This window comes from Anabrus simplex, chromosome 8, assembly GCF_040414725.1.
Source record: "Anabrus simplex isolate iqAnaSimp1 chromosome 8, ASM4041472v1, whole genome shotgun sequence".
Classification (NCBI taxonomy): domain Eukaryota; kingdom Metazoa; phylum Arthropoda; class Insecta; order Orthoptera; family Tettigoniidae; genus Anabrus; species Anabrus simplex.
The window spans coordinates 65,055,150-65,080,000 of NC_090272.1; the positions used below are offsets into that span (position 1 = coordinate 65,055,150).

Genomic DNA, 24,851 nt, shown 5'->3' on the forward strand with positions numbered 1-24,851 from the left:
AGTGAAGTACATACATTGGTAGGAAAAACAGGATTTTTGGTCAGGCAACTACAGAATTATCAACACAAAATCAAACTGGGGAAATGCAGGAGTTTGTTTAATAATGATTAAGAAAATAAGGCAGCAGATAAGTTATTCTGATGAGCATAGTGAACAGATTATTTTTATCAAGATAGACACCAAGCCAGTGTCCACCAAAATAAGCAGAACAGGAAGAAATTGAAAGAATATTTCAAGAGATAGAAACTTTAATACAATATGTAAAAGGAGATGAGAATCTAACTCCGATGGGAGACTAGAATGCAGTGATAGACCAAGGAAGAGAAAGTAATGTAGTAGAATTCAGACAGGGACAAAGGAATGAAAGAGGAAGTTGGCTGGTAGAATTTTGCACTGATCATAATTTAGTACTTGCTAATACTCTCTTCAAACACCACACACAACAGTTGTATTTAGGCCAGGAGACACTGGAAGGTATCATATAGACTTCTTTATGATTAGGCAGAGATTCAGAAACCAGATGTTGGATTGTATGACCTTCCCAGGAGCAGACGTTGTCTCTGACTTCAACTTGGTGGTCATGGAATGCTGTCTGAAGTTGAAGAGATTAAAGAAAGGAAGGAATGCAATAAATGGAATCTAGATGAGTTAAAGGGAAAGACAGTGAGGGATTGTGTAATACCAGAGGTAAACTCTGTGCTTGAAACATCATCATCAGGAAGCTGACAAGCAAAGCCTGGTGAGCTGATCCATGGACTCTTAGTATGGCAGCCCTGGCCCTATGCATATCTGCCTCAGGGTGTACTGCACCTGAATGGAATGACTCTTATCATGGGAAGCAGACAGATGATGCTGTCAATGAAACTGCATAGCTTGTGACTGGATGCTTAAAGCCAACTCCAGTACAGAAACTGTACCCACTCATTGCGATGGTACCACCTTTGCTGTAGCATGAAGAGGACAAATCAGGAGACACATTCCCATCATCACCTACATGAACACCAGCCCACGGCATGATGGCTCAAGTCCAAGAAGAGTTTTGTGTGTCAGGCACAGATCGTCGAGAGATTGTAGGAAGCAACACAAATCACCAAATGGAGTCTAGTAAAAGAAATCCTGCCTTCTGATGGTGATCTACTGTGTGGAGTGTGGAGGACATTAAGCCTTATGAGAATGGGAATACATGATCAACCTATCTACCAGATGCAGATATCCTTTGAGTGCAGAGCTGTCCAACATCCCTCCTACCTGCTGATTTTCCCCAAACTTGATCATCCATGTATAATGGAACTGACATAGCCATATCAGCTGCTAATTTTTGGAAATTTTTAGTTTGACCAGACATGGAATGTACTGTGTATACCTCGAGCATACAACCATGATTATATATAAGAAGTACTCGCTATATCAATAAGGGTATAGGCAAGGTGAATATTCCAATTCATTTCCAGAATAACAATTACTCTCTGCTTAAGACACATGCACCTCAAAACAATCTCAAACCCAATGTACTCACCATCACCATATAGTTCCTCACAGCTTAATTTTACTGTATACATTGTCCTTCTTAGTAACAGTAAGTGTCTCAAACCTTTCATACAATATATTTCATTGTTGTTCCTGTGAAAACTGCTGTGTTAAATATTTCAGGCTAGAACTTGGGTCAGTAATATTCTGTCATCTGTCTTAAGAAAGGATGCGTGCTTGCCCCCCTACACTTTTCATCCAGTACTTGGCAGCCATGCTTCACAAGACTTCTGCTATTGACCATGTAGGTGTGGAAATTAAGTTTTGGTATGATGGCGGACTGTTCAACCAAATCAGGCTCTGTTCTCCGAGATTAACTCATAATGCTCACATAATGGAGCTTCAGTATGCTGATGACAATGCAACATATGCCTATACACCTGAGGAGCTTCAAACATCCATCAACTGTTTTAACGAAGCTCATGAACGATTTGGTCTGACCATCAACACCCATAAGACTAAAGTACTTGCACAGCTGTTACCAGGTGGTGCCATTCATGAACTAAATGTCACCATAGCAGGATCACTTCTTGAACAGGTAGACCAATTTTCACCTATCGTGGTAGTATTCTACCTGCTGCAACTCAGAAAAGGATGTGGAAAATAGAATATGTTCTGCCCATGCAGCTTATGGCCGCCTCTACCATTGAGTTTTCTTGAATAAGGATCTCGAAATATATACAAAACTCATGGTGTACTGTACCAGTAAAAGAGCCCAACTTTAAGATTTTAATTTTAACGTAAGCATGAAATAGTTCTCAGGGCGAAACTGGATAGACACTAGCTAGGGCTTGGTACAGGAGGCAGGGTCCTATCTACAAGAAAAATTTTAATCAGATTGAATAAGAGTTTATTCATGAAATGCATATCAAATTGCACATCACCTCGTTGTAGGTAGGAGTTGTCTTCAACATCGTCCTTTTAATGGTCCGGGTCTCCAGCTCACCGGGTCGAACAGGCTGGAACACGTTCCGAAAGATGCCAAATACTCCATTAAGATGAGGCCGGAGCAGCCAGGTTGGTCGTGTATGAGTAAGTTTCGAACTTCCGATGTTCTGGATGATCTCCGATGGCCTCTGATGATGTTGCAGGTAATCACTCATCACCTAAGTCCAATGTGGCTGATGGACTCAATGTCCACAAAGACGTCGAAAATGTGTTCTTCGTCACTCGTAGAATTTACAAGTCAAAGTTCATAAAGACCTTGAATAAATGGTTTCTCACCACTGGCAAAATCACAAGTCAATGTCCATAAAGACTTTAAAGAATTCGTTCCTTAACACTCGCGAAAATGACAAGTCCATGTTCACAAAGACTTTGAATAATTTCAGAGTTAGAATTCATTCCTTAACACTTGCAAAAATGAAAAGTCCATGTTCATAAAGACTTTGAATAATTTTAGAGTTCATCACTGGCAGAAATTGCAAGTCAATGTTCGTAAAGACTTTGAATAATTTCAGAGTTCATCACTGGCGAAAATTACAAGTCAATGTCTGTAAAGACTTTGAATAATCACTGGCGAAAATCACAAGTCAATGTCCATAAAGACTTTGAAGAATTTTAGAGTTCATCACTAGCAAAAGTTACAAGTCAATGTCCACAAAAGACTTTGAATAATTTTAGAGTTCATCACTGGCGAAAATTACAAGTCACTGTCTGTAAAGACTTTGAATGATTTCAGAGTTCATCACTGGCGAAAATTACAAGTCAATGTCTGTGAAGACTTTGAATAAATTGTTCCTTAACACTCGCAAATATTACAAGTCTATGTTCATAAAGACTTTGAATAATTTTAGAGTTCATCACTGGCAAAAATTACAAGTCAATGTTCATAAAGACTTTGAATAATCACTGGCAAAAATCACAAGTCAATGTCCATAAAGACTTTGAAGAATTTTTAAGAGTTCATCACTGGTAAAAGTTACAAGTCAATGTCCACAAAAGACTTTGAATCATTTTAGAGTTCATCACTGGCGAAAATTACAAGTCAATGTCTGTAAAGACTTTGAATAATCACTGGTGAAAATCACAAGTCAATGTCCATAAAGACTTTGAAGAATTTTAGAGTTCATCATTGGCAAAAGTTACAAGTCAATGTTCATAAAGACTTTGAATGATTTTAGAGTTCATCACTTGGCATTAATTACAAGTCACTGTCTGTAAAGACTTTGAATAAATTATTCCTTAACACTCGCAAATATTACAAGTCCATGTTCAGAAAGACTTTGAATAATTTTAGAGTTCACGCGTGCACAATTGATAAGTCCCATATGGCCGTGATGGTTTAAGTTCCGCATGAAGACTGTAACTACTCAAAGATAGCCTCTGACAACTACGGCAGCGTGTAGAGCCAGGCTGAATACTCAGCTGTGACTGACTGATCAGGCTAAAGTGAGCCCTCCTTATATTCGGTTTGGGGGCTTCTATGTCATCATATAGCGTGATCCCTTGAAGCTGGTTATCCCATGAATCCCTCAACGAATTAACTTGAGATTCACGCTTTGCGACGTTTATGTGATTCCCTTCAAACTGACATCTCGCTTAAGTCGCTACCATAATTATTAGAGGAGTTTTAAAATTTTCTTAATCGAATGTTTGTGAAGGTGTGATGCTTGAATCCAGAACATACCAGGTCAGGCCAGCTACACTTGGCGTGTCAGGCGAGTGATCTATCTTGCCCCTGCCGCCACGTCACACACACAGCTGTCCTCGACTCGCTCGCTCATTCCACCGAATGTAAACAAACCAGGCTTGCTCAGAATATTACGCGTGATGATTAAATACAATTAACTATCAACAAATACGCATGTACAGTTTGTAACCGGTACAGTACCAAGCTATAGTCAGAACAAGATTACTATATGGATGTGAAACCTGGACACTTTACTGCTGTGACATAAAGAAACTGGAACGCTTCCATCAGCAGAAACTTAGATCCATCATGAACGTCAAATGGGATGACTATATAAGCAATGTGGCAGTTCTTAACAAGGTGCATATGAACAGCATAGAAGTCTTCATCATCACTCATTGGCTTAGATGGGTTGGTCACGTACAGCTTATGAATGATAGCAGACTGCCTAAAAACTTCTCTACGGTGAGATTGGTCATGGCAAAAGGCCTCAAGGTGCTCCTTTGAAACGTTATAAATACCAGCTTAAGAAGACTCTGAATTGCACCAACATAAATGCTAACACCTGGGCAACAACAGCACAAAACCGTGTGCTTTGGTGCAAAGCTGCTGCAGAATGTGTCTCACTGTTTGAGCAGGCACGTTGTAGACAAGAAATTGAAACCCATGAAAGGCAGAAACTACGTCAGATTCAACCGCGTCCTCCACCCATCTTTAGATGTGACTTGTGTGGCCGCATGTTTCATACAAAGATTGGCTTGATCCGTCATCAGCGACATCTTCACAGAGCCAACAGACTTTAAGAGGAACTGCAGGAGAAATATGTATTCTCGGAAACGAGTAACAGCCAATGCCAATAATATAAATTATGTGGGTAAAGAAACGGAATAAAAAGTAAGGCTATTTGCAGATGATGTTATACTGTAAAGAGTAGTAAATATGTTACAGGTTAGTGAGAGACTACAAAAGAGACCTAGACAATGTTGTGAGATGGACAGCAGCCAATGGTATGATGGTAAATGGGATGAAAAATCAGGTAAATTCCATCAAGTCTTCTCGATTTTATTTATTGTGTTGATGGGGTGAAAGTACCTCATGGGGAATCACTGTTAGTACCTTGTACCTAGGTGTTAATATAAGGAAAGATCTTCATGGGGTAATCACATTAACAATGTTTTACTAAAGGTTACTGATCTCTTCACATGGTTAGAGGGTACTTAGCAGTTGTAGTAAGAATGTAAAGGAGAGGGCGTATAAGTCTCTGGTAAGACCCCAATTAGAGTATGGTTCCAGTTGAAGGTCTGCAAATGACCCAGTTCGTTCGTGTACACTTATTCAAAGCTCATACAGTCAACTTTAAGCGGTTTGGCTAGCAGCATGTTGTCTGAGGTAAGGCAGCTGGTGCGGAAAGGAGAGTGGCTGACTATAAAATGTTCAACATCATGCAAATATTTTAACAAAATATGCACTGAAGTAATGTAATTACAAACTTACTATAAACACTGTGAGATCAACTTGTCATGTTAGTAAACATGGAACATTAACTTGTATTGTTTTTCACTTCATCACAAACATTCATCATTACTGTGTTGTGTCTTTTAGTACAGAATGAATCAAGAGAGCGTCATTCACTATATCTTGGTTTGAGCTGCTTTTATTACAAGTTGTCCATTTCATGACCGTATCGATGAAACTCTACTTCCCTTCTCTCCAGAGCTTTCCATGAACTGTCAAACTGTATCACATCGTTACTTCACCAGGTCGCGCTCAAAGACAGACCCTCTAGACAGCGCAGAATAAACATCTTTTCCAAACAAGAACGAAAGGCAAGATGACCTATTCTGACGACCTCCATTTTTATCAAAGGAGTCTCCAAAGAACTTTTATTTGTGCTTATTGTCAATGTTTTTCTTTTCAGTTCTTTATTTATACAGCTGAAGAGGACCACTAAGTGGTCGAAACATGTCCTGTAAGTTTTAATTTTATTCAATTTTGCCTGAGGCATTAATAAAGTATCGATTAGGTGGTTATTTATACTTACTTCTTGAGCTGCTTTTGTCACTGATAAACTTACCAGCTGAACTGAAATTTCTTCCACTTGCCATATTGGACACTGGAATAGACAATATTTTCTTTGCTAGAAGAGCAATTCTTAAATATTCTGTACTGTTATTTCTCCACTATGCAAGGGGATTGTCATCAGGAAGATTATTTTGCAGTAAAGAACAATTTGAAAAGATCAGTATCTTACAGAAAAGAGCACTGAAAATACTCTTCAACTTACCCACCTTAACACCAAGCATACAGGTCTACCAGTATTGTAATGTGCTGTCACTAGATGGTCTTCGTAAAAAAGCTTCAGCTATTATGTTGTATAAATTGAAAAAATGGACAAACTCATTCGAACACACTTTGCAACTTGAATTCTGACATACATTCATACAGTACAAGAGGATCTACTAAAATTCACTGTAAATCATCGAAGTCTACTAAGTATGGCACTAATTCTTTATGGCATTCTTCTGTAAAGTTTTTCAATAGCCTTCCTGAGCATATTCGAGAAGCCGCTAACTTACCCATCTTTAAAACCAAGCTTGTTAATTGTTAATTGTTAATTTTCTAAAAGTAAAAATGCCAAGCCTATAGAGTACTGATTTAGTATACTATATCACTGCTGTTCATATTTGGTTTCTATCACTAGGATACCTTAATATTACTTTTATTATTCTTCATTGTACAGTATATTATACTTTTGTCCTAGAAGCTGATGTTCTAAAATCTCATCTTTGTTGCCAAATGTAATTAATATTATAATTATTCATTGTACAGTATATTATATTTTTGTCCTAGAAGCTGATGTTCTCAAATCTCATCTTTGTTGCCAAATGTAATTATTTGTACTGCACCATTATGAGCCTTGGCTCAAGTGCCTCTTTTGAAATAAATAAATAAAAAATTTAAAAAAAAATACACTGTTGTAGGAGGAATATTGGCAACATTTATTCATCCATAGCCTGTGCCAACGTTAACTCATTTTTGAAATGGAACCCTTTTCCAAAATAACTGTACAGGGATGGAGATCCATTGCACACAGTCTGATGTACTTCTGTGTAATGTTTTGTTTGATATCATGTAATACTGTATTTGATGAACACATTGTATTGGGTTGCACTTTACATACTTGTGCTTTCATATGAGAGGTAGTAGATGCAAACATCAATAAGGAAGTACAACATTTACATGTCACACATCCTGCATGTTGACCATTCTCAGTTGTTGCTAGTAAGAAGTATTCCCACATTTCGCTCTTCATCCTTTCTTAATTTAGTAATCCATATTGCTTCCTCTCAGGTTTTTCTTTCACCCTGTCTCTGTGTTCCTGTTCCTTATCTGCAACAAATGTCTTAGTGATTGCGAATTGTGAATCAGTCAGGCCTAACGTGGAGAGTTTGCTCAGTCTGTCCAGCACCAAGCAGTCAATCAATCAATACTGATCTGCATTTAGGGCAGTCGCCCAGGTGGCAGATTCCCTATTTGTTGTTTTCCTAGCCTTTTCCTAATATGAAGATAAAGTTGGAATTAAAGTGAACAAATTGGGGAAATATTCATTTACAGGATGAGCAATAAAGGACTGCAATAATTTATCAAGAAAAATGTTCAATAAATGTTTAAGTTCTTTCAAAATATTTAAGAAAATTCTAGGTAAACAGATGATACAGAATCTGCCAACTGGACAACAGCCCTAAATGTAGATCATTGATTGATTGATTGATTGATTGATCGATCGATCGATCGAAAAGACCTAGGCCTATGTATCAATTCAATATATCAGACTATATAGAGGACTTACAGGATGTTGATTAACACTTTGTCAGGGCTCATTGTCGTCGTCGGCTGTAACTCGATCCGAGTATATATAACTTCTTCCTGCATACATTGACCAGTTCAACTCAGTTTATGGATGTGTTTACGATGACTAAACAGACCAATCCTGGCATAAAACATACGCCCACACAAATCACACTGAAGGGATGGAGGAGGGCGGGTTGTAATTGACGGAGTTTTCTTGCTCGTTGCTTGGCCTCTTGATGTCTGCAGCGTTCTCTTTCAAACAAGTTGACAGTGGTGGATGTAGTGTTCCACCACAGTGAGCGGTCCACAGCACATTCTTTCCATGTCTGTATATCTATACCAGTTGTCTTTATGACGTGTTTCAGGTGGTCCTTAAAACGCTTAAGTGGGCTCCATCAGGTCTACTGCTGGAGCAAAGTTCACCATAAAGAATTTGTCGGGGAAGCCTGGTATCACCCATGTGGTGACATGGCCTAACCATCTCAGTTGATAAGCAATGACTGTTGCCTCAATGCTATTAGCTGCGCTTTGTCAAGAACTGCCTTGTTGGTCACATAGTCCTCCCACTTAATATTCAAGATGAATCTCATTTTCTGTTGGTGGAAGAGCTCAAGTTTTTTGATATCACGGCGATAGTGTCTAAGTTTCACAGCCATACAGCAGCGTGGAAACGACAACAGATTTGTACACCATGAGTTTTGCATGCAGTTTTAGGTCGTTATTCATGAAGACTCTGTGTAAGAGAGGGCCGGGTGCCCTAACTTCGCCACATGAAAGAAGTCATAATAAATAAATAAATAAATAAATAAATAAATAAATAAATAAATAAATAAATAAATAAATAAATAAATAAATAAATAATTAACCATCTGAATGCTGCATGAGCAGCCCCAATTCTTTTATCAACATCTTGTTCACAGGTACACCATTTAGACAAGATGCTTCAAAGATATGAAAAGTGATCAACCTGTTCCAGTGTTGTGTCTAAGATGGAAATACTGAACTCAGAAAGTGTTAATCCTGAGGTAGATTGTGCAAGTACCTTTGTATTTTTCACATTAATGGCAAGACCAAAGTGATCAGATGCAGTTTTAAAGCAGTTGACTGACTGTTGTAATTCTGCAGGTGTCAGAGCAGGAGATGTGGTGTCATTGGCATACTGCAGTTCTGTCACCCGGTTAACTAGAGTATGTCTTTGTGAGCTTGGAAACCACATTGAGACTCAGGCAAAATCTTCTCTGAGATAACTCGGAGCCAGTTTAATAGAATTCTTGTGAGAATTTTACCTGCAATTGACAAGAGCGATATACCATGGTAGTTCCCACATACACTATGATCACCTTTTGAAGATAGTGATGATGGTAGCATTCTTCTAGTTGTCAGGTACTTCTCGAGTTTCCCAAATCAAGAGGATGAGTGTAAAAAGTCCAGTCTTCAAGGGTATACCTCAATTTTGTATCAGTTCCAGAGGGATGTTATCAGGACCAGGAGCCTTTCTTGGTTTTAGTTGATTGAGTGCTTTGGTGAAGTCTCTGTATGTAGGTGAAACTGCCATCCATGGTTGTTGGGGCTGCAGAGGGACATTACAAAGAAAGTCCTCAGCAACATTGGAGACACGATTTAGAAGTGAAGAGAAATGTTGTTACCAATGCTCTAAAATTTCTCCATTATCAGTTAAAATGATGGAGTTCTCAGCAGTCTTCAATGACCCCAATGAAGATTGAATTGAAACATATATCTCCTTTATGCCAGAATAGAAGTTTTGCAGGTCACGGGCATCAGATAGTCTTTGCGGTTCTTCAGCTTTTTGTTGCCACCAGTTATTCTTAATTTCCCTAATTTGTGCCTGATATATTCCTGTAAGTTCCAAGAAATGTGATCTTGAAGATAGGATAGGTGAGATTCCCATTTGGCATAGAACAGACATTTAATTTCTTCATTATTTTCTTCAAACAAGTCCTATCTTTTTTTTTTTCCCTCACAAAACCAATTGTTTCCTCAGCTGACCCAGTGATGACCTTCTAAAGCGTGGCCCATTCCTGATTTGTACTATCACTGCTGACTGGATGACTAGCCAGTTTGTTTGAGATTGCATTTCTGTATTCTGTAGCAATGAATTCAATTCAAAGTTTAGAAGTATCAAATTTCTTTCTGGGCAGGCTGTGGATGGATCTTCTTGGTTCACGACAGATTGAGATACTACATGTCCAAGATATTCTAATTCCTGCTGTTTGATTTCATACAACAGGTTTTTTTTTGTGATTAATCCTCTATAAGACATTGGTCACATGGTCAACTCATGATTTCTTATGAGCTTATGATCTGTCCATCAGTCATCTACATTTCTTGCAGTCCTCATAACAAGGACATCCTTTATATCACAGTGTCTGGTGATGATATAAACAAGGATGTGCAAGTGCTTTGAGCGAGGATGCATCCAAGTGGGTCAGGGCTCATTACATTTCTGTTTATATAATAGGTTCTCCAATAGGTAGATAACCAATTTTTATCATCTTGATCGTGTATGACCAAACACATGCTAACAATTTGATACAAAGCTAATCCCAAAAATAAGGTCTCCTATTTGTTTATAGACACACAGACCTATTTATTTCTACAATGGTAACACCATTTTACAGCTTGAACATTTAGCTGGAACCTCCATGGCTCAGGCAGCAGCATGCCGGCCTCTCACCGCTGGGTTCCGTGATTCAAATCCCAGTCACTCCGTATGAGATTTGTGCTGGACAAAGCAGAGGTAGTACAGGTTTTTCTCTGGGTACTCCGGTTTTCCCTGTCATATTTCATTCCAGTAACACTCTCCAATATCATTTCATTTCATCTGTCATTCATTAATCATTGCCCCAGAGGAGTGCGACAGGCTTCGGCAGCTGGCACAATTCCTATCCACACTGCTAGATGGGGGCTTCATTAATTCCATTCCTGACCTGGTCAAATGACTAGAAACAGGCTGTGGATTTTCATTTTCAACATTTAGCTATTTTTCTACATGATCACCATTTTGCTCGATGCATTTTTGTATACGCTGTGACAGTTTTTGTATGCCCATGTCATACCAACTCGCCGCCATGCTGTTCAGGAAGTTGTGAACCTCATCTTTCACCTCATCGTTGGTGCTGGCACCCATCTTGCACACATCTTCCAGTATTTCAACTTTTCCATTAAAATTCTGTGAGCGGCACTTCGGGAAACCTCAGGAACCAAAGTGCAGAGATCATCCAGGGTGATCTGCTGATCTTCACACGATTTGCTCAACCTTCACAACTGTCTCGTCAGAAATTGACGGTCTCCCCTCCTTTGTTCGATGTGAATTTCAGTCCGACCGGCTGCAAGCTCTCTACACCACTTACAAACATTTTTGACATCCATGCACTTGGTGGTATCATCCAACGGGAGCTCCAATCTCAGTGGCTGCCAAGCCAAGACTGAGTGCCTCAGCGCGGCGTGCGCAAGTTTATATGCGAGCGCGGGAAACACTCTTCACAATATTGTGACCAAAAGCCACACGAACAGAGTTCTGTATTTATAAAACAATAGGAGACCTCATTTTTGGGATTACCCTCATACATAAATCCATAGATGAGAAGTAGGAATAAATCTATCTGAAGTTTCCTTCAACTCAGCTCACTAATATAACTTTTTTAATAGTTAGTAATGATTATTGTTTCTGTTTCAGGGATGATAAACCTGCACCTGCACCTGCACCTGCACCTGCAGCCGGTGAGTAGTGTACTATTTACTTATCTGGGAGACCAAAACTGATCCAGAACACTGCTTTTTTTGTGTACTCTTTGCAGGATGAACTGTAAACTGATAGTCATTCCTTTTTGTGTTTTTCTATTTTCTTTATTTAAGTATATGGTATTTATATGACAATTATACATAATAAAAATCAAAGCAAATAAGCAAACATGAAAAATAAGAATAGCACAACCATGCAAGAATTATTTGTGGACATCTAGCTCACAGATGCATGTGATTGGTTCAAGGGTACAATGATGACATCAATCTAGACACCAGTCCAGGCCACCAGTCTGCATTCACGTTTGATATGTCAATGGTCTGACAAGGGTCTCCGCATTCACACTCTGGATTGCCTTTTCCAACTTAAATAGCAAGTCCATGCATATACCATACTTTGTTCTAATCCAATTCAAAATTGCCCATGTTTGACAACAAAGATTGAAAACCTAACAGTCCACATATGGCAGGTGATTTTATGTAAATAATGTTCAGCTTCCATCATTGTTTCCAAATCTTGTTATGCTATTGAAGTTGTTGCATATCTAATTGTAAATCTGTCATAAGGATGGAAGGATTTTTTATTTAGTTGAGTGTTATGCCATGTAAATCACATTGTCTGAGAGTTTTTTAAGGGTTATGAAAAAGAGACAAGAACAAGGAAATAGAAAGTATGGTATTTGACTAAGACAATGCGAGGCCTCACATGTCTAGGTTCACTAGCAGAAAGTTGTACATTTCTATTTTTTATTTTTTACAGATAACTAAGGGCTAGGAATGGGAGGGAAGCAGTCATGGCCTTAATTAAAACATTCATGCCTGTATCTGAGTTGCCTATAGTGCGTGTCCACGGTCTGGACCGTATCCAAGTTATCCTGGATAAGCGCAACCTTGAATTGTAGCCGTTCCTACGCAGCTGTGCTTTATTTTTGTCCCAAATATGTGCGACAGAGATGAGGGTAATACCGTTATGAATGCTTCTACCTGCTTCGACTCACCAGAAACCACATGACCTTGGATATTTTCCCTTCCAATTCAGTTTTTAAATTCTGTTTCTGAACGAAAACTAGTGCTGGCCAAGCTAGCTGTGTAGTTGGTTTTTTATTCCATAAGCATGTGTATAGTCACATTCTGAAGTGTAACCATGGTGTTTAGGGACAATATAAGTGTTGACGAAATTGCCAACATCTTATTCAATGAAGACTCAGGGGATGAACTAATTCCTGAACTAAGTGAAAGTGACAGTGATGACAGTGAAGATTTTCCTGGACATGTGACAGAAAGCACACTACCTGAAGGTTTTCCTTTATTTCGCCCATTTACGGCTAAAACCAGGTCTAAATATTAAAACAGAAAACACTAACAAGATGTCATTTGTAAATCTGTTTCTCACTTGAATTTCTCGAATACCTGTGTGAGCAAACAAATCTGTACGCCAGTCAGTGCTGCGCCATGTCCCTTCTCTAAGCACTCTCTTACACAACCCTGGAGTCCAGTGACAGTTTCAGAAATGCGACAATTCCTGGATTTGATGCTCACTTCTGGCATCATCAGTAAATCAGCTCTCAGAATGTACTGGACAGAAGATCCAATTTTCTCCACTCCTATTCTCTCAAAAACCATGTCACGAAATTGTTTTGAAAGTATCCTGTCATTTCTCAACTTTAGTGATAGCAGCGAATACAAGCACAGCACTGATATATTATATGAAATTAGATTCAGTTTACAGAAACTTGATTTACGGAGCTTTATACCAGCAAACAGAAAATTGCTCTTGATGAGGGAATGCTAGCCTGGAGAGAGTGCCTGAGATTCCGAGTATACAACCCCGGTAAAAATAATAAAATATGGAATTTTAGTGAGGATAGTTTGTGAGTCTAACATGGGATATATCTGTAAATTAATGATATATGATGCAAGTGGTGCAAATTTACAAAGCACAGTTTATCATCTGCTTGAAAATTACCTTGGTCAGGGGTGTACAGTACATATATGGATAATTATTATAACAGCGTTGGACTCGCAAAACAATTACAGGAACAGAACACTGCCATATGTGGAATAATACTGTCAAGTAGGAGTGTGCCAAAAGATCTAAAGGAACATCAGGTAGTTCTCAAACTGGGCGAATGACTTTCAGGGGGGGAACGAGGGTCTATTGCTTGTTTCTTGAAGGGACACAAAGCTTATTACTATGTCAACTACTATCTACTTGGCAGAAATGGTTGAACAAACAAATCTGGAAAAAAACAGCTGAAACCAGAGTCTGTGACTGACTATAATCAACACATGCATGATGTTGATACTGCAGACCAGTACTTGGCACTTTATCCTTTCATGAGGAAAACAGTTAAGTGGCCAAAAAGGGTTTTCTTCTTATTTACTGTACTGTTCACTTTTTTAATGCATTTGGCTCTTTCAGAACTCAAATCCTAAAGAAACAATACCATTCCTGAATTTCATGCAGAACAGTGGTCAGGAATTTGCTCCAGGGAAAAAGTGAACCCGACATACAAGTAGCACCCTCCACTTTATGTGCTTTAAGTCCACGTTCTGCAATTTTGCCGCCAAAAAGTGCACCGGCCAAGGATCCACCATTTAGGTTAGATGGGAAGAGAAAATAGCATATCCTCTTGAAGTTTCCACCATCAAATAAAGTATAGTTCCCATCAAGAAGGTGCAAAGTGTGCTTCAAAGTAAAATTATTAGTGAAACACGCTATTTTTGTGGAAAGTGTGGTGTTCCCATTTACCCAGAAAAGTGTATCATTAGCTGCCACACCCTCCAGAGATATTAGAGGACTTCTTTGAGGTATGTGCAAAATTTTGTTCCCGTATCTTGTTTAGTTTTAGAACTTATTGTGAAAATAATTTGTTGTTTTTTGGTGTGCCACTAAGAGATGGAATAGCTGGGCCAGCTATTTAAATAGCCCGCTCAGATGATGGGCGTGAATGTCTTAAGGTACAGCCCCAGCATTTGCCGGGTGTGAAAATTGGAAACCATGGAAAACCATCTTCAGGACTGCTGACAGTGGGGCTCGAACCCACTTTCTTCCGAATGCAAGCCCATAGCTGCGTGTCCCTAACCACGTGGCCAACTTGCTCGGTAGGTGTACAAAATTAACTGGGCATCTGAACACACTACCCAACTAACCGAAATAAGCTCGATAGCTGCAGTCACTTAAGTGCAGCCAGCATCCAGTATTCGGGAGATAGTAGGTTCGAACTCCACTGTTGGCAGCCCTGAAAATGGTTTTCCATGGTTTCCCATTTTCACACCAGGCAAAGCTGGGGCTGTATCTTAATTAAGGCCATGGCTGCTTCCTTCCCACTCCTAGCCCTTTCCCGTCCCATCGTCGCCATAAGACCTCTCTGTGTCGGTGCGACGTAAAACAACTAGCAAAAAAAAAAAAAAAAAAAAAAAAAAAAAAAAAAAAAAACAACTAACTGGACACTGTAATTTCTTAATCTCACTTCTTTCCAGACCAAGAGAAGTCTTTGAAGGGAAAATCCTTTAGCAATCTCAAAGCTGTCACTGTGGTTTCTTTGCCTCTGAGGTCTGTGTGAAAAGAATTTTATAACTGCAGGAAAGACGGACTAAAGTCATGGCAAGAGTGAAGCGTATCGCTGCTGATGATGGCCATCTTCACAACAGAAATCACTACTGTGAATTAAGCAGTGCTTGAAGTGGGATTAAAATAAAATAGCGGGAAGGTTTAATCACTTCTCCGAGTGACACATAACATTCATTAAGAGATAAGAATTTCATATTGTTCCGTATTGAAGTGAGTTCACTAAAAAGTTAAAAGAAAGTATAAAATGGTTCAACCTTTCAATACTATTAAAATAAGAAGTGTAAGTTTACATTCCTATTTAATTAATATTGGTACCGGTTTCAACCAGTATTATTGGTCATCATCAGCCGATCATAAATAGGCGAAAAACAATGCACAGATAAATAAATTGCAAAGTATAAAGAATTCTGTAGGTTGCTGATAGTGAAGCACTAAAATCTTTAGGGAGTACTGTGCTTCTTTCAATGCACAGATAGAGAGTTCTAGAACTAAGCTCATGCAAATTGAATGGCTTACACATAAATGCACAAAGTATGAGAAATAAATTTGATGATATCCAAATTATCTTAGATCAGATTAAAGAAATAGATATTCTTGCAGTCTCTGAAAATTGGTTAACCAACAAACTAACCCAGGCTTTTGAAATAAAAAAAACTACATTTCTCATCATGTGGCAAGAGAGCAGTTAGGTGGGGGTGTTTTGCTTTATGTTTCGAATAAATGGAAAAGCAATGTCATAAAGGAAGTAAATAAATCCCATAGCATACTGCAATTCATGATTACAAAGGGAAACTTAAGATATGAAATCATTACCATCTATAACCCACAGGAAAATAACTCACTAAGTTTTATGTTCAATCTAGAAAATGTCCTAAATAGTATGGTAGTTCTTTTTTGCAAGTTGCTTTACATCGCACCGACACAGATAGGTCTTACGGCGACGATGGGACAGGAAAGGGCTAAGAGTGGTTGAAAAGCATCCATGGCCTTAATTAAGGTACAGCCCCAGCATTTTCTTGGTGTGAAAATGGGAAACAATGGAAAACCATCTTCAGGGCTGCCGACAGCGGGGCTCGAACCCACTATCTCCCAAATACTGGATACTGGCCACACTTAAGCGACTGCAGCTATCGAGCTCTGTGTATGGTAGTTCAGGGCATACTTCAATCATACTTGGAGATACAAATATAGATTTGCTCCCAACCTCTGGAAACAGAACTTCGTATGACAATTCAGTAACAACTTATGGCTATATAATATGTAATAACAAATACCCAACTAGAGTATCAAAAACAACCTCCACATTAATTGATCACATAGTGGTCACAAACAGTAGTAAAAAATGTAATGTATCCAATATAATAATTAACTAAAGTGATCACTTCCTACTGGTATGTAAAGAAAATGTACATAAACATCTATTATAATAAATGTATCTAGTATATTAGCAAGAGAATTGAAACCAGCTTAATTTCAATAAAAAGAAAGAACCCCAAAGACATTCCCCTAAAACCTTGGGTTATTCACATCAAACATTCACTATTTTCAAAAACTAAAGTAAAAAGTCTCTCTGCAGAAGTAATTGAAGAATACAAAAGAATCAGTAATAAAATAACCAAATTAAAAAGAGAGTTACAAAAAAGGTATTATGAAGATAGATTACAGAAATGCAAAAACCAAAACAAAACACGGCATGCAGTCAATGAAGTGTTAAATAGGAAGACTGGACATAAACGTGAAATCAGCCATCTGGTGGTAAATGATGTCAGCGTTACGAACATGGAGGACATATGCAATAATCTAAATGAACTGTATGTTAATGTAACTGATAATATAAGAAAAGGCCTACCTGAAGATGAACAAGTTCATGACAGCACAACAGTTGAAAGTCAAACTAATAGTATTTTCATGTCTCCAACTGAAATATGAAGTACTCAAAATTATAACTTCTCTAAAGAATAAAAATTATTTAACAGAAAATAAAATAAATAATGTCATGTTAAAAACCTGTGTTGAAAATTTAGTGTCATATATTGTGGAAATTATTAACTGTTCAATTCTCAGTGGAGAAATATCCCAATTACTCAAATGTGCCAGAATTGTACCCATCTTTAAATCAGGAAATAATACAGATCCACACAATTACAGGCCAATTAGGCCAATTAGTATATCATCTGCAATTGGGAAACTCATAGAAATGGCAGTAAAAAATAGATTGGTAAATTTTCTATGTAAAACTACCATAATTACTTTTCTGATAATCAATATGGGTTTCTCCCAAATAGAAGAACTGATAATGCCATACTTGATACAGTAATAGATATTCACAAGACCTTAGATGAAAATAAATTAGCATTTGACCTGGTTGACCACAAAATACTTCTGAACAAGTTAAAAATAGCAGGAATTAAGGGGTTTAACACACAAATGATTCCAAATTTTTTTATCAAACTGAACAAAGTATGTGATGATTAATGGTACTAAAAGTTTTAAGCAACAAATAAAAAATGGGAGTACTGCAGGGCTCGGTACTAGGTCCTATTCTATTTTTGATTTAAATTAATAACATACAATCTCTAACACTAAAGGGAAAATGTAAATTACTAGCCAATGGTATCTTAATAACTTATAAAGGACTAAGCAAATCAAAAATTATGGAAGATATAAATTGTGACTTGAACAAGTTATCAGACTGGGATTTATCTCAAAAAGTGAAATGTGACTAAAACAAAATACTTTCATAAAACAGCCCATAAGATCACAGTGGCTAACATTGTTACCCTAAGAAACCAAATAATAGAGTCAACTCAGCTATGTATCTTTGTATAGTATTAGACTCAACACTTTACTGGAAAAGCCATAATGATTATGTAATCAGCAAAATTACCCCTTTGATAGGAATAATGCAAAGGTTAAGATACAGTCAATTCTCTCACCAATAATTGAAGTGTATATATTATGCAATGATCCACCAGTGGCGGCCGGTCAGTACGTGCTACCGGGCTCCAGCACGTAGCTTGGAACTGTAAGGAATATTATTTATGTACAGTAAAATTATCCTGGTGCCTTTTCGTTGTTTTCAGTACGATATGAATTTGTGTTTTGTGCAAATCAGGACGAGATCTGTCGAACACCTAGCGCCGTTCTCCCGGGGAACAAGGCTCGTGCTCATGTGAAGTGAGCCCTTGCCTGTAGCCTGGAGGAAGCAATACGCAGGCGCAGCCAAGCTTGCAACACTCCCCCTAGCCGGCGGAGTATACCATAAACCGGGATCAACTTTCACTGATCCCGTCTATAGTTACTTCCTCTCCCGCAAGGGGGTAGAAGTACTCGATGTCTCCTGCTACCTTGATGTTCACGGCCGACTGGATCCCTCGCTGCGCTCCTTAGCTAGCTAGAGCGACGCATCAAGTCGGCCGTGTGATGTTGAACGTGGTAAGCGAGTCTGCCACTAGAGAGTAGCATCGTCTGGGCTCGAAAGTAAAGCGTAAGCGGAGGCAATCTATCTCACACATGCTTATTAAAATATCCATCTTCCTTTTGTGTCAAAAATAAGGAATTCGTAGGTGAGTCAAAGAATCTTTGAGTGACCCTAAATGTGATCCCGCATTACAATGTAATTTACTCTGGTGAAATGAAATAGCGTATGGCTTTTAGTGCCGGAAGTATCCGAGGACATGTTCGACTCGCCAGATGCAGGTCTTTTGATTTGACGCCCATAGGCGACCTGCGAGTCGTGATGAGGATGAAATGATGATGAAGACAACACATACACCCAATGATGGTTAAAATTCCAGACCCAGCCGGGAATTGAACCCGGGATCCCTGTGACCAAAGGCCAGCGCGCTAACCATTTAGCCATGGAGCCGGACATTTACTCTGGTAATCGGGGAGGTCTCAATGAATCTGTTGGCAGCTCTTTCAGTTGCTTTGTGCGGTTTTTAATCTCGCGGTTATATTACTGGTGCGTGTTTTTTTTGTCATTGTGTTAGTGCTCAAGTTTATACGGAGATTTATCAAATTATTTATCCACTGCAGTGTATATAAAGTGAAATTAAATTAGTGTTCTTAGTGGGGATCTATATTCCCACGATTCTATTTGCACTGATGTAAGTTGCGCCATTAGGTTAGTAAAAACAATATTTCTCGAATGAATTATTTATCTCGTAGACAGTTGTCGAAGAATTCATCTGCTTCCAAATTAATGTTGTTTTTGTTTGTTCTGAGTTATAAATTGTGAGAAAAGTTGTATTATTATTATTATTATTATTATTATTATTATTATTATTATTATTATTATTATTATTACCAAGTTTGAAGTATGCGTTGTTCATCATGGCAATATGCAGATTTAAAACAGCGTATTTAGCTTGTTTTTTGTAGCACGTAGGACGATTTTTTCACGAGCCGCCACTGTGATCCACTCACATCTAACATACATAAGCTTCATTTGGGGAAGATGTAGGAAAAATTATGTTAATAATTTGGAAATACTTAAAAAAAAATTTTAAAAAATGAGCCATAAAAATCATGTATGGATTCCCCTTCCTCAAACTGTCACATGAAGTTTTTTTAGAGTCAAATATTCTGCCATTCCATAAGAAAAGTGCATTTTCATCATCAGTCTTTATGTATAAGTTACACAGGAAATTAACCCACTCTGCTGTTAACTTCTCCCATTTTAGGAAATTTTGAAATATTAAACTAGAGGATCATTAAGGGTATATCCCTCTCACTCCAGTTAGATAAAGTATGGAGTGAAAGGCATAGAATAATCAATGTTTAGGGAATATAATGTATTGCCTCCTGTTATAAAGAACTCTAAATTGGTTAAATGTTTTAAGAAAAAACTGAAGGAATATTACCCTTATACAGATATCTTAATATATCCTCTATATAATTTACTTTAATTAATACATTAATAGATTATCCATATTTAATATCTTACAGCCATGCAATATCTGATTATACTTCTGAAAAACTATGATGCTAACATGTTAAAAAGGCAACAACTTACTGTCTTAGTTATCCAAAAATGTACTTGTCACTTGATTGAAAAAGCTGTAGTATATGAATTGTAATTATTGTGTCACCTTAAGAAAAGAATGTGCTGTACATACTGTCTCTATCACGAGCCAGAGGCTCATGGGAACTTTTGTAATAAATAAATAAATAAATAAATGAATGAATGAATGAATGAATGAATGAATGAATGAATAAATAAATAAATAAATAAATAAATAAATATTTTTTTTGCTAGGGGCTTTACGTCGCACCGACACAGATAGGTCTTGTGGCGACGATAGGATAGGAAAGGCCTAGGAGTGTGAAGGAAGCGGCCGTGGCCTTAATTAACGTACAGCCCCAGCATTTGCCTGGTGTGAAAATGGGAAACCACGGAAAACCATCTTCAGGGCTGCCGATAGTGGGATTCGAACCTACTATCTCCCGGATGCAAGCTCACAGCCGCGCGCCTCTACGCGCACGGCCAACTCGCCCGGTAATAAATAAATAAATAAATAAATAAATAAATAAATAAATAAATAAATAAATAAAAAGGAGAAAAACCTCTATAAACCTATGTAGTCCTCTGTTGGCTAAAAAAATTAAAATTAATTAATTACAGTAATTAAATAAGTTGCTCAGAAATTCATATGTCACCAATGGTTGGAAATGAAGTAATAGAGATATTCAAGAACTTCAGTCGACAATGGGACCACTGTGCTGAAATAAAATCTTGAATAGAAAATGAGGCCCACTGCCAACAGAATGAAACACCTTCTGTACTGTAGACACCTCTTCAAAAAATTATGTATGGTGAACTGCTACATTTACCCAGTATTACTATATGGAGTTGAAGCTTGGACACTACCTCAAACATCTGAAAAGAAAACTGATGTATTTGAAATATGATTCAAAAGAAGACTGCCAAGAAATCATGAGCTGACCATGTGACCAATGCTGCTGTCATATAGAAGATTAATCACACAAAAAACCTGTTGTATGCAATTAAACAGCAGGAATTAGAATATCTTGGACATGTAGTATACAGTCAAGTACAGTAGTCCAGGACATTGTTGCATTTTGTAGTTTGTTAATGGCTTGGGGTGACATGTGGAGCTCTTTAGAAGGGCCGTAAACAAAATCAGATAGCCATGATGATCGCCAACATCTGGACTGGATAGGGCACCAAACAAAGAAATACCAAATGTGTCACCGGAGATCTTTTACGTGCCGACATTGTATGACAGGGACAACTTCGAGTATTCAGCTACCTCTCTGTTGGGTTTGAACCCACAGTCTTGGGATTCAGAGTCCAACACTCTACCATTGATCCACAGATGGAGCTTTCCTGTTGATTACCTATTATACTGAATTCTAGCATTAACATAATACAGTATATTAAAATATTGACATGATTTATTTTCATTTGGCTGTCACCACTGCTTAAGTGCTTAGGTTAACCCTGGAGAGGATGTGTAAAATTAACCCCGTGAGGAGGCGCGCACAGTGTTTTAGACCATGTCAGGAAGAAAATAGCACAAATTAAGCAAAAACTATTTTTAATGTTACAAAACTAGCAAAATAATTTTGAAACAACTTGTAAATAATGTTCAAAGGTATTTTAACAATACAAATATTGGATGTTAAACATCTGACATTCATTCTGCATCATCACTTGATTCTTGACTTTCTGCACTGCACCAAACACATGTCACTGCTGAGAGTTCTTTGCAGATATGTCGCTGGCATACACGGCATCTAGTCTTGTTCTTTTTTCAGTTGCAATAGGTGCATCTTCCAGGTCCTTCTAGTTCCACATAATTGTGTTGTCTTGATTTTAAAATGTAGAGGACAGTTGTGATTATAATGACAGCAATGACCGAGCATGCCGAAGCATGTTGAAGTCTTCATGTAAAAACTGAGTCGGCATTGAAATAAATAGAAAAGTTAATCTGGTATGGGTACATTAAGAGAATAAAGTGTGAAAGACCTGCTAGAAAATACTTCGACCTTACTGTCCAAGGAAGAAGACCAAGGGAATCCTGGATAGACGCAGTGAAATCAGATGTGGATAAGAGAGGTCTCAAAGGAGAAGATGTCATGGAACAGAAGGTGAATGCAGACGGGAAGAGTTGGTGAGTGCACGTATACCACACCCTGGAAACTGGAGTTGGAAAATGATGAAGATGATGATGATGATGATGATGATGACACAATGATGTGAATTTTAATATTTTAATTTTGAATAATCACTGATGAACCAATCTTTCAAAAACCGGTTTTGAATTACAATATTGTAATGTGTGCTGATATAAACTGTTTTTAATTTTGAGACATGCATCAAGCCATCGGAACTGTTTGCTTTTCTTTTTTATAATGATCATGAATCAACACTCATTAAGAGGCCAATTTGACAGATCTTTAGTCTTCATGTGGGAAATGTTGAATAAGAAGAAAGCTGGGTAAACACAAGAAAAGTGAAGAAATGCAGGTAGTAAGAGATTAGAATCACAGGACAAATAAAAAAAAAAAAGAGGAAAGAATCCCAATGGGACAATATAATGGATAATGTTAAGTCAATGAATATTGAATTTTCATGACCGCATTGTAATCAAAATCGACTTTCAACTTATTAGCACATGTTACGTACATGTAGTGCGTGTTGTAGAGATGTTAAGTACAGAATAAAAATGTGGTCGTGAAAATTCAGTATTCATTGACTTGGCCCACAACGGGTGACTTGTACGCACTCTACAGTGTAATGGCAGTAGTAAAATGAAATGGCGTATGGCTTTTAGTGCCGGGAGTGTCCGAGGACAATGGCAGTAGTGCCAGACCTGCAGCTTAGATCCTTTCCAACAGAACAAAGAAGACTCAGGCCACCATAGCTCAATTGGTAGAGCATCCGACGCGAAATTGGGAGGTTGTGGGTTCGGATCCCACCGGTGTCCAGTTGGCCATTTTTGTTCTGTACTTAACAGCTCTCCAAGACGTACTACATGTATCTAACATGACCTAATAGGTTGAAAGTCGATTTCAACAATATAAGTATTGGTAAGGAACAAAGAAGTGTCAAATCAAGTCATATTAGATAGAAATGAATGAGAAAAGTAACACATAATAGGACAAACATAATGCAAGTCAGTGTGGAAGAGGGAGCAACAAAAAGATGTAAGATTAAGATAAGTTAATCATGTTTATGATTCATATTTCCTTGAAGACAAATTCCTTCTGTAGCCTAGTTACAGTGGATGATTTGGATGTACGTTTAAAGCAAGTGGAAAGGAGAATAGGCAATCAAGCAATGGATCATATAACTCTCAGTTGCCACTGGTTGTCAAGACATTGCCAAGGAACAGGGCTCCAGATGGTAATGCATTTCTCACAGTTTGGTGTTTAGAAACAGATTTACCATGAGCTTATTCTCTTAATTTTTCAGCTGCCTACTAAGAATTTATCAATACAAACAAAATTTCAATATAAATTTTGAAGTAAACAAATAATGTTAAAAAGTTCTGGGATGGTACAGTTGCTGTCAGAAAGTATCAGGATGTTTTAAATGTATTTTAAGAAGTAACAGGATGCCATCCCACTCTACCTCAAGCACTAATTGTAAATTCAATGAGTTTTGTGCAATTACCTGTATGATGATATTGCTATTATCTCAAAGTCCTTTTTCAGAAAGAAAGGATTTATAATAATCATTACACTAACTCAATTTGCTTCCTTAATATCAAGAGAATAAACTCTTATAACTCCTGTTACTTGAATATTATTTCAGCTTCTGAACCTCTCAAGATGTCTGGTCCAGGTAGACGACAAGATCCAACAAACTATGAAGTAGCTGTGCACACATTTACACTAAACCCATTAGGAGAAGTATGTGAAATGGAACAAATTTGGAATCTAGAACGTAAGTACTTTGTTGTATTAAAGTTCTTTGCATACAAGATAAATGTTCAAAGTCCACTTAATGCTTAGTCTTTACATAAAATGTATAATTTTTTTCATTTTTTACAATTTGCTTTACATTGCACCGACACAGATAGGTCTTATGGCAATGATGGGATAGAACACGACTAGGAATGGAAAAAGAAGCAACCGTGGCTTTTATTAAGGTACCGGAACAACCCCAGCATTTGCCTGGTGTGAAAATAGGAAACCACAGAAAACCATTTTCAGGACTGCCGACAGTGGGGTTCGAACCCACTATCTCACAAATGCAAGCTGATAGCTGCGTGATCCAAACTGCGCAGCCTCTTGCTCGGTACACAAAATATTTCTAGAAAGATAACACAAAGGAAATTATATTTATTTCAGATAATTATTTTTGGTAGTCAGTTAACTTTTTTAAGTCGGAAAGGAGAATTTATAACAGCAACATGAATAAGAACATTTAAAGGTATGACAGTTCATCAGAAGATGGTGTGAAATGAAAGAGGAGACAAAACAGTCATGAAACACAAAAGGACAAGGACTATTTCTTCATCTTCATACACT

At 37.8% G+C, this 24,851-nt stretch overlaps 1 protein-coding gene across 1 annotated transcript in view; it reads left to right on the plus strand.

Moving 5' to 3' along the window:
* The window catches only part of LOC136879295 (uncharacterized), a 192,953-nt gene that overhangs the window by 110,633 nt on the left and 57,469 nt on the right, over positions 1-24,851 (plus strand). Inside the window, exons 8-9 of the mRNA XM_068229050.1 lie at positions 11,709-11,752; positions 24,133-24,264. Coding sequence (XP_068085151.1) covers positions 11,709-11,752; positions 24,133-24,264 — 176 coding nt within the window. The remainder of the gene's footprint in view (positions 1-11,708; positions 11,753-24,132; positions 24,265-24,851) is intronic.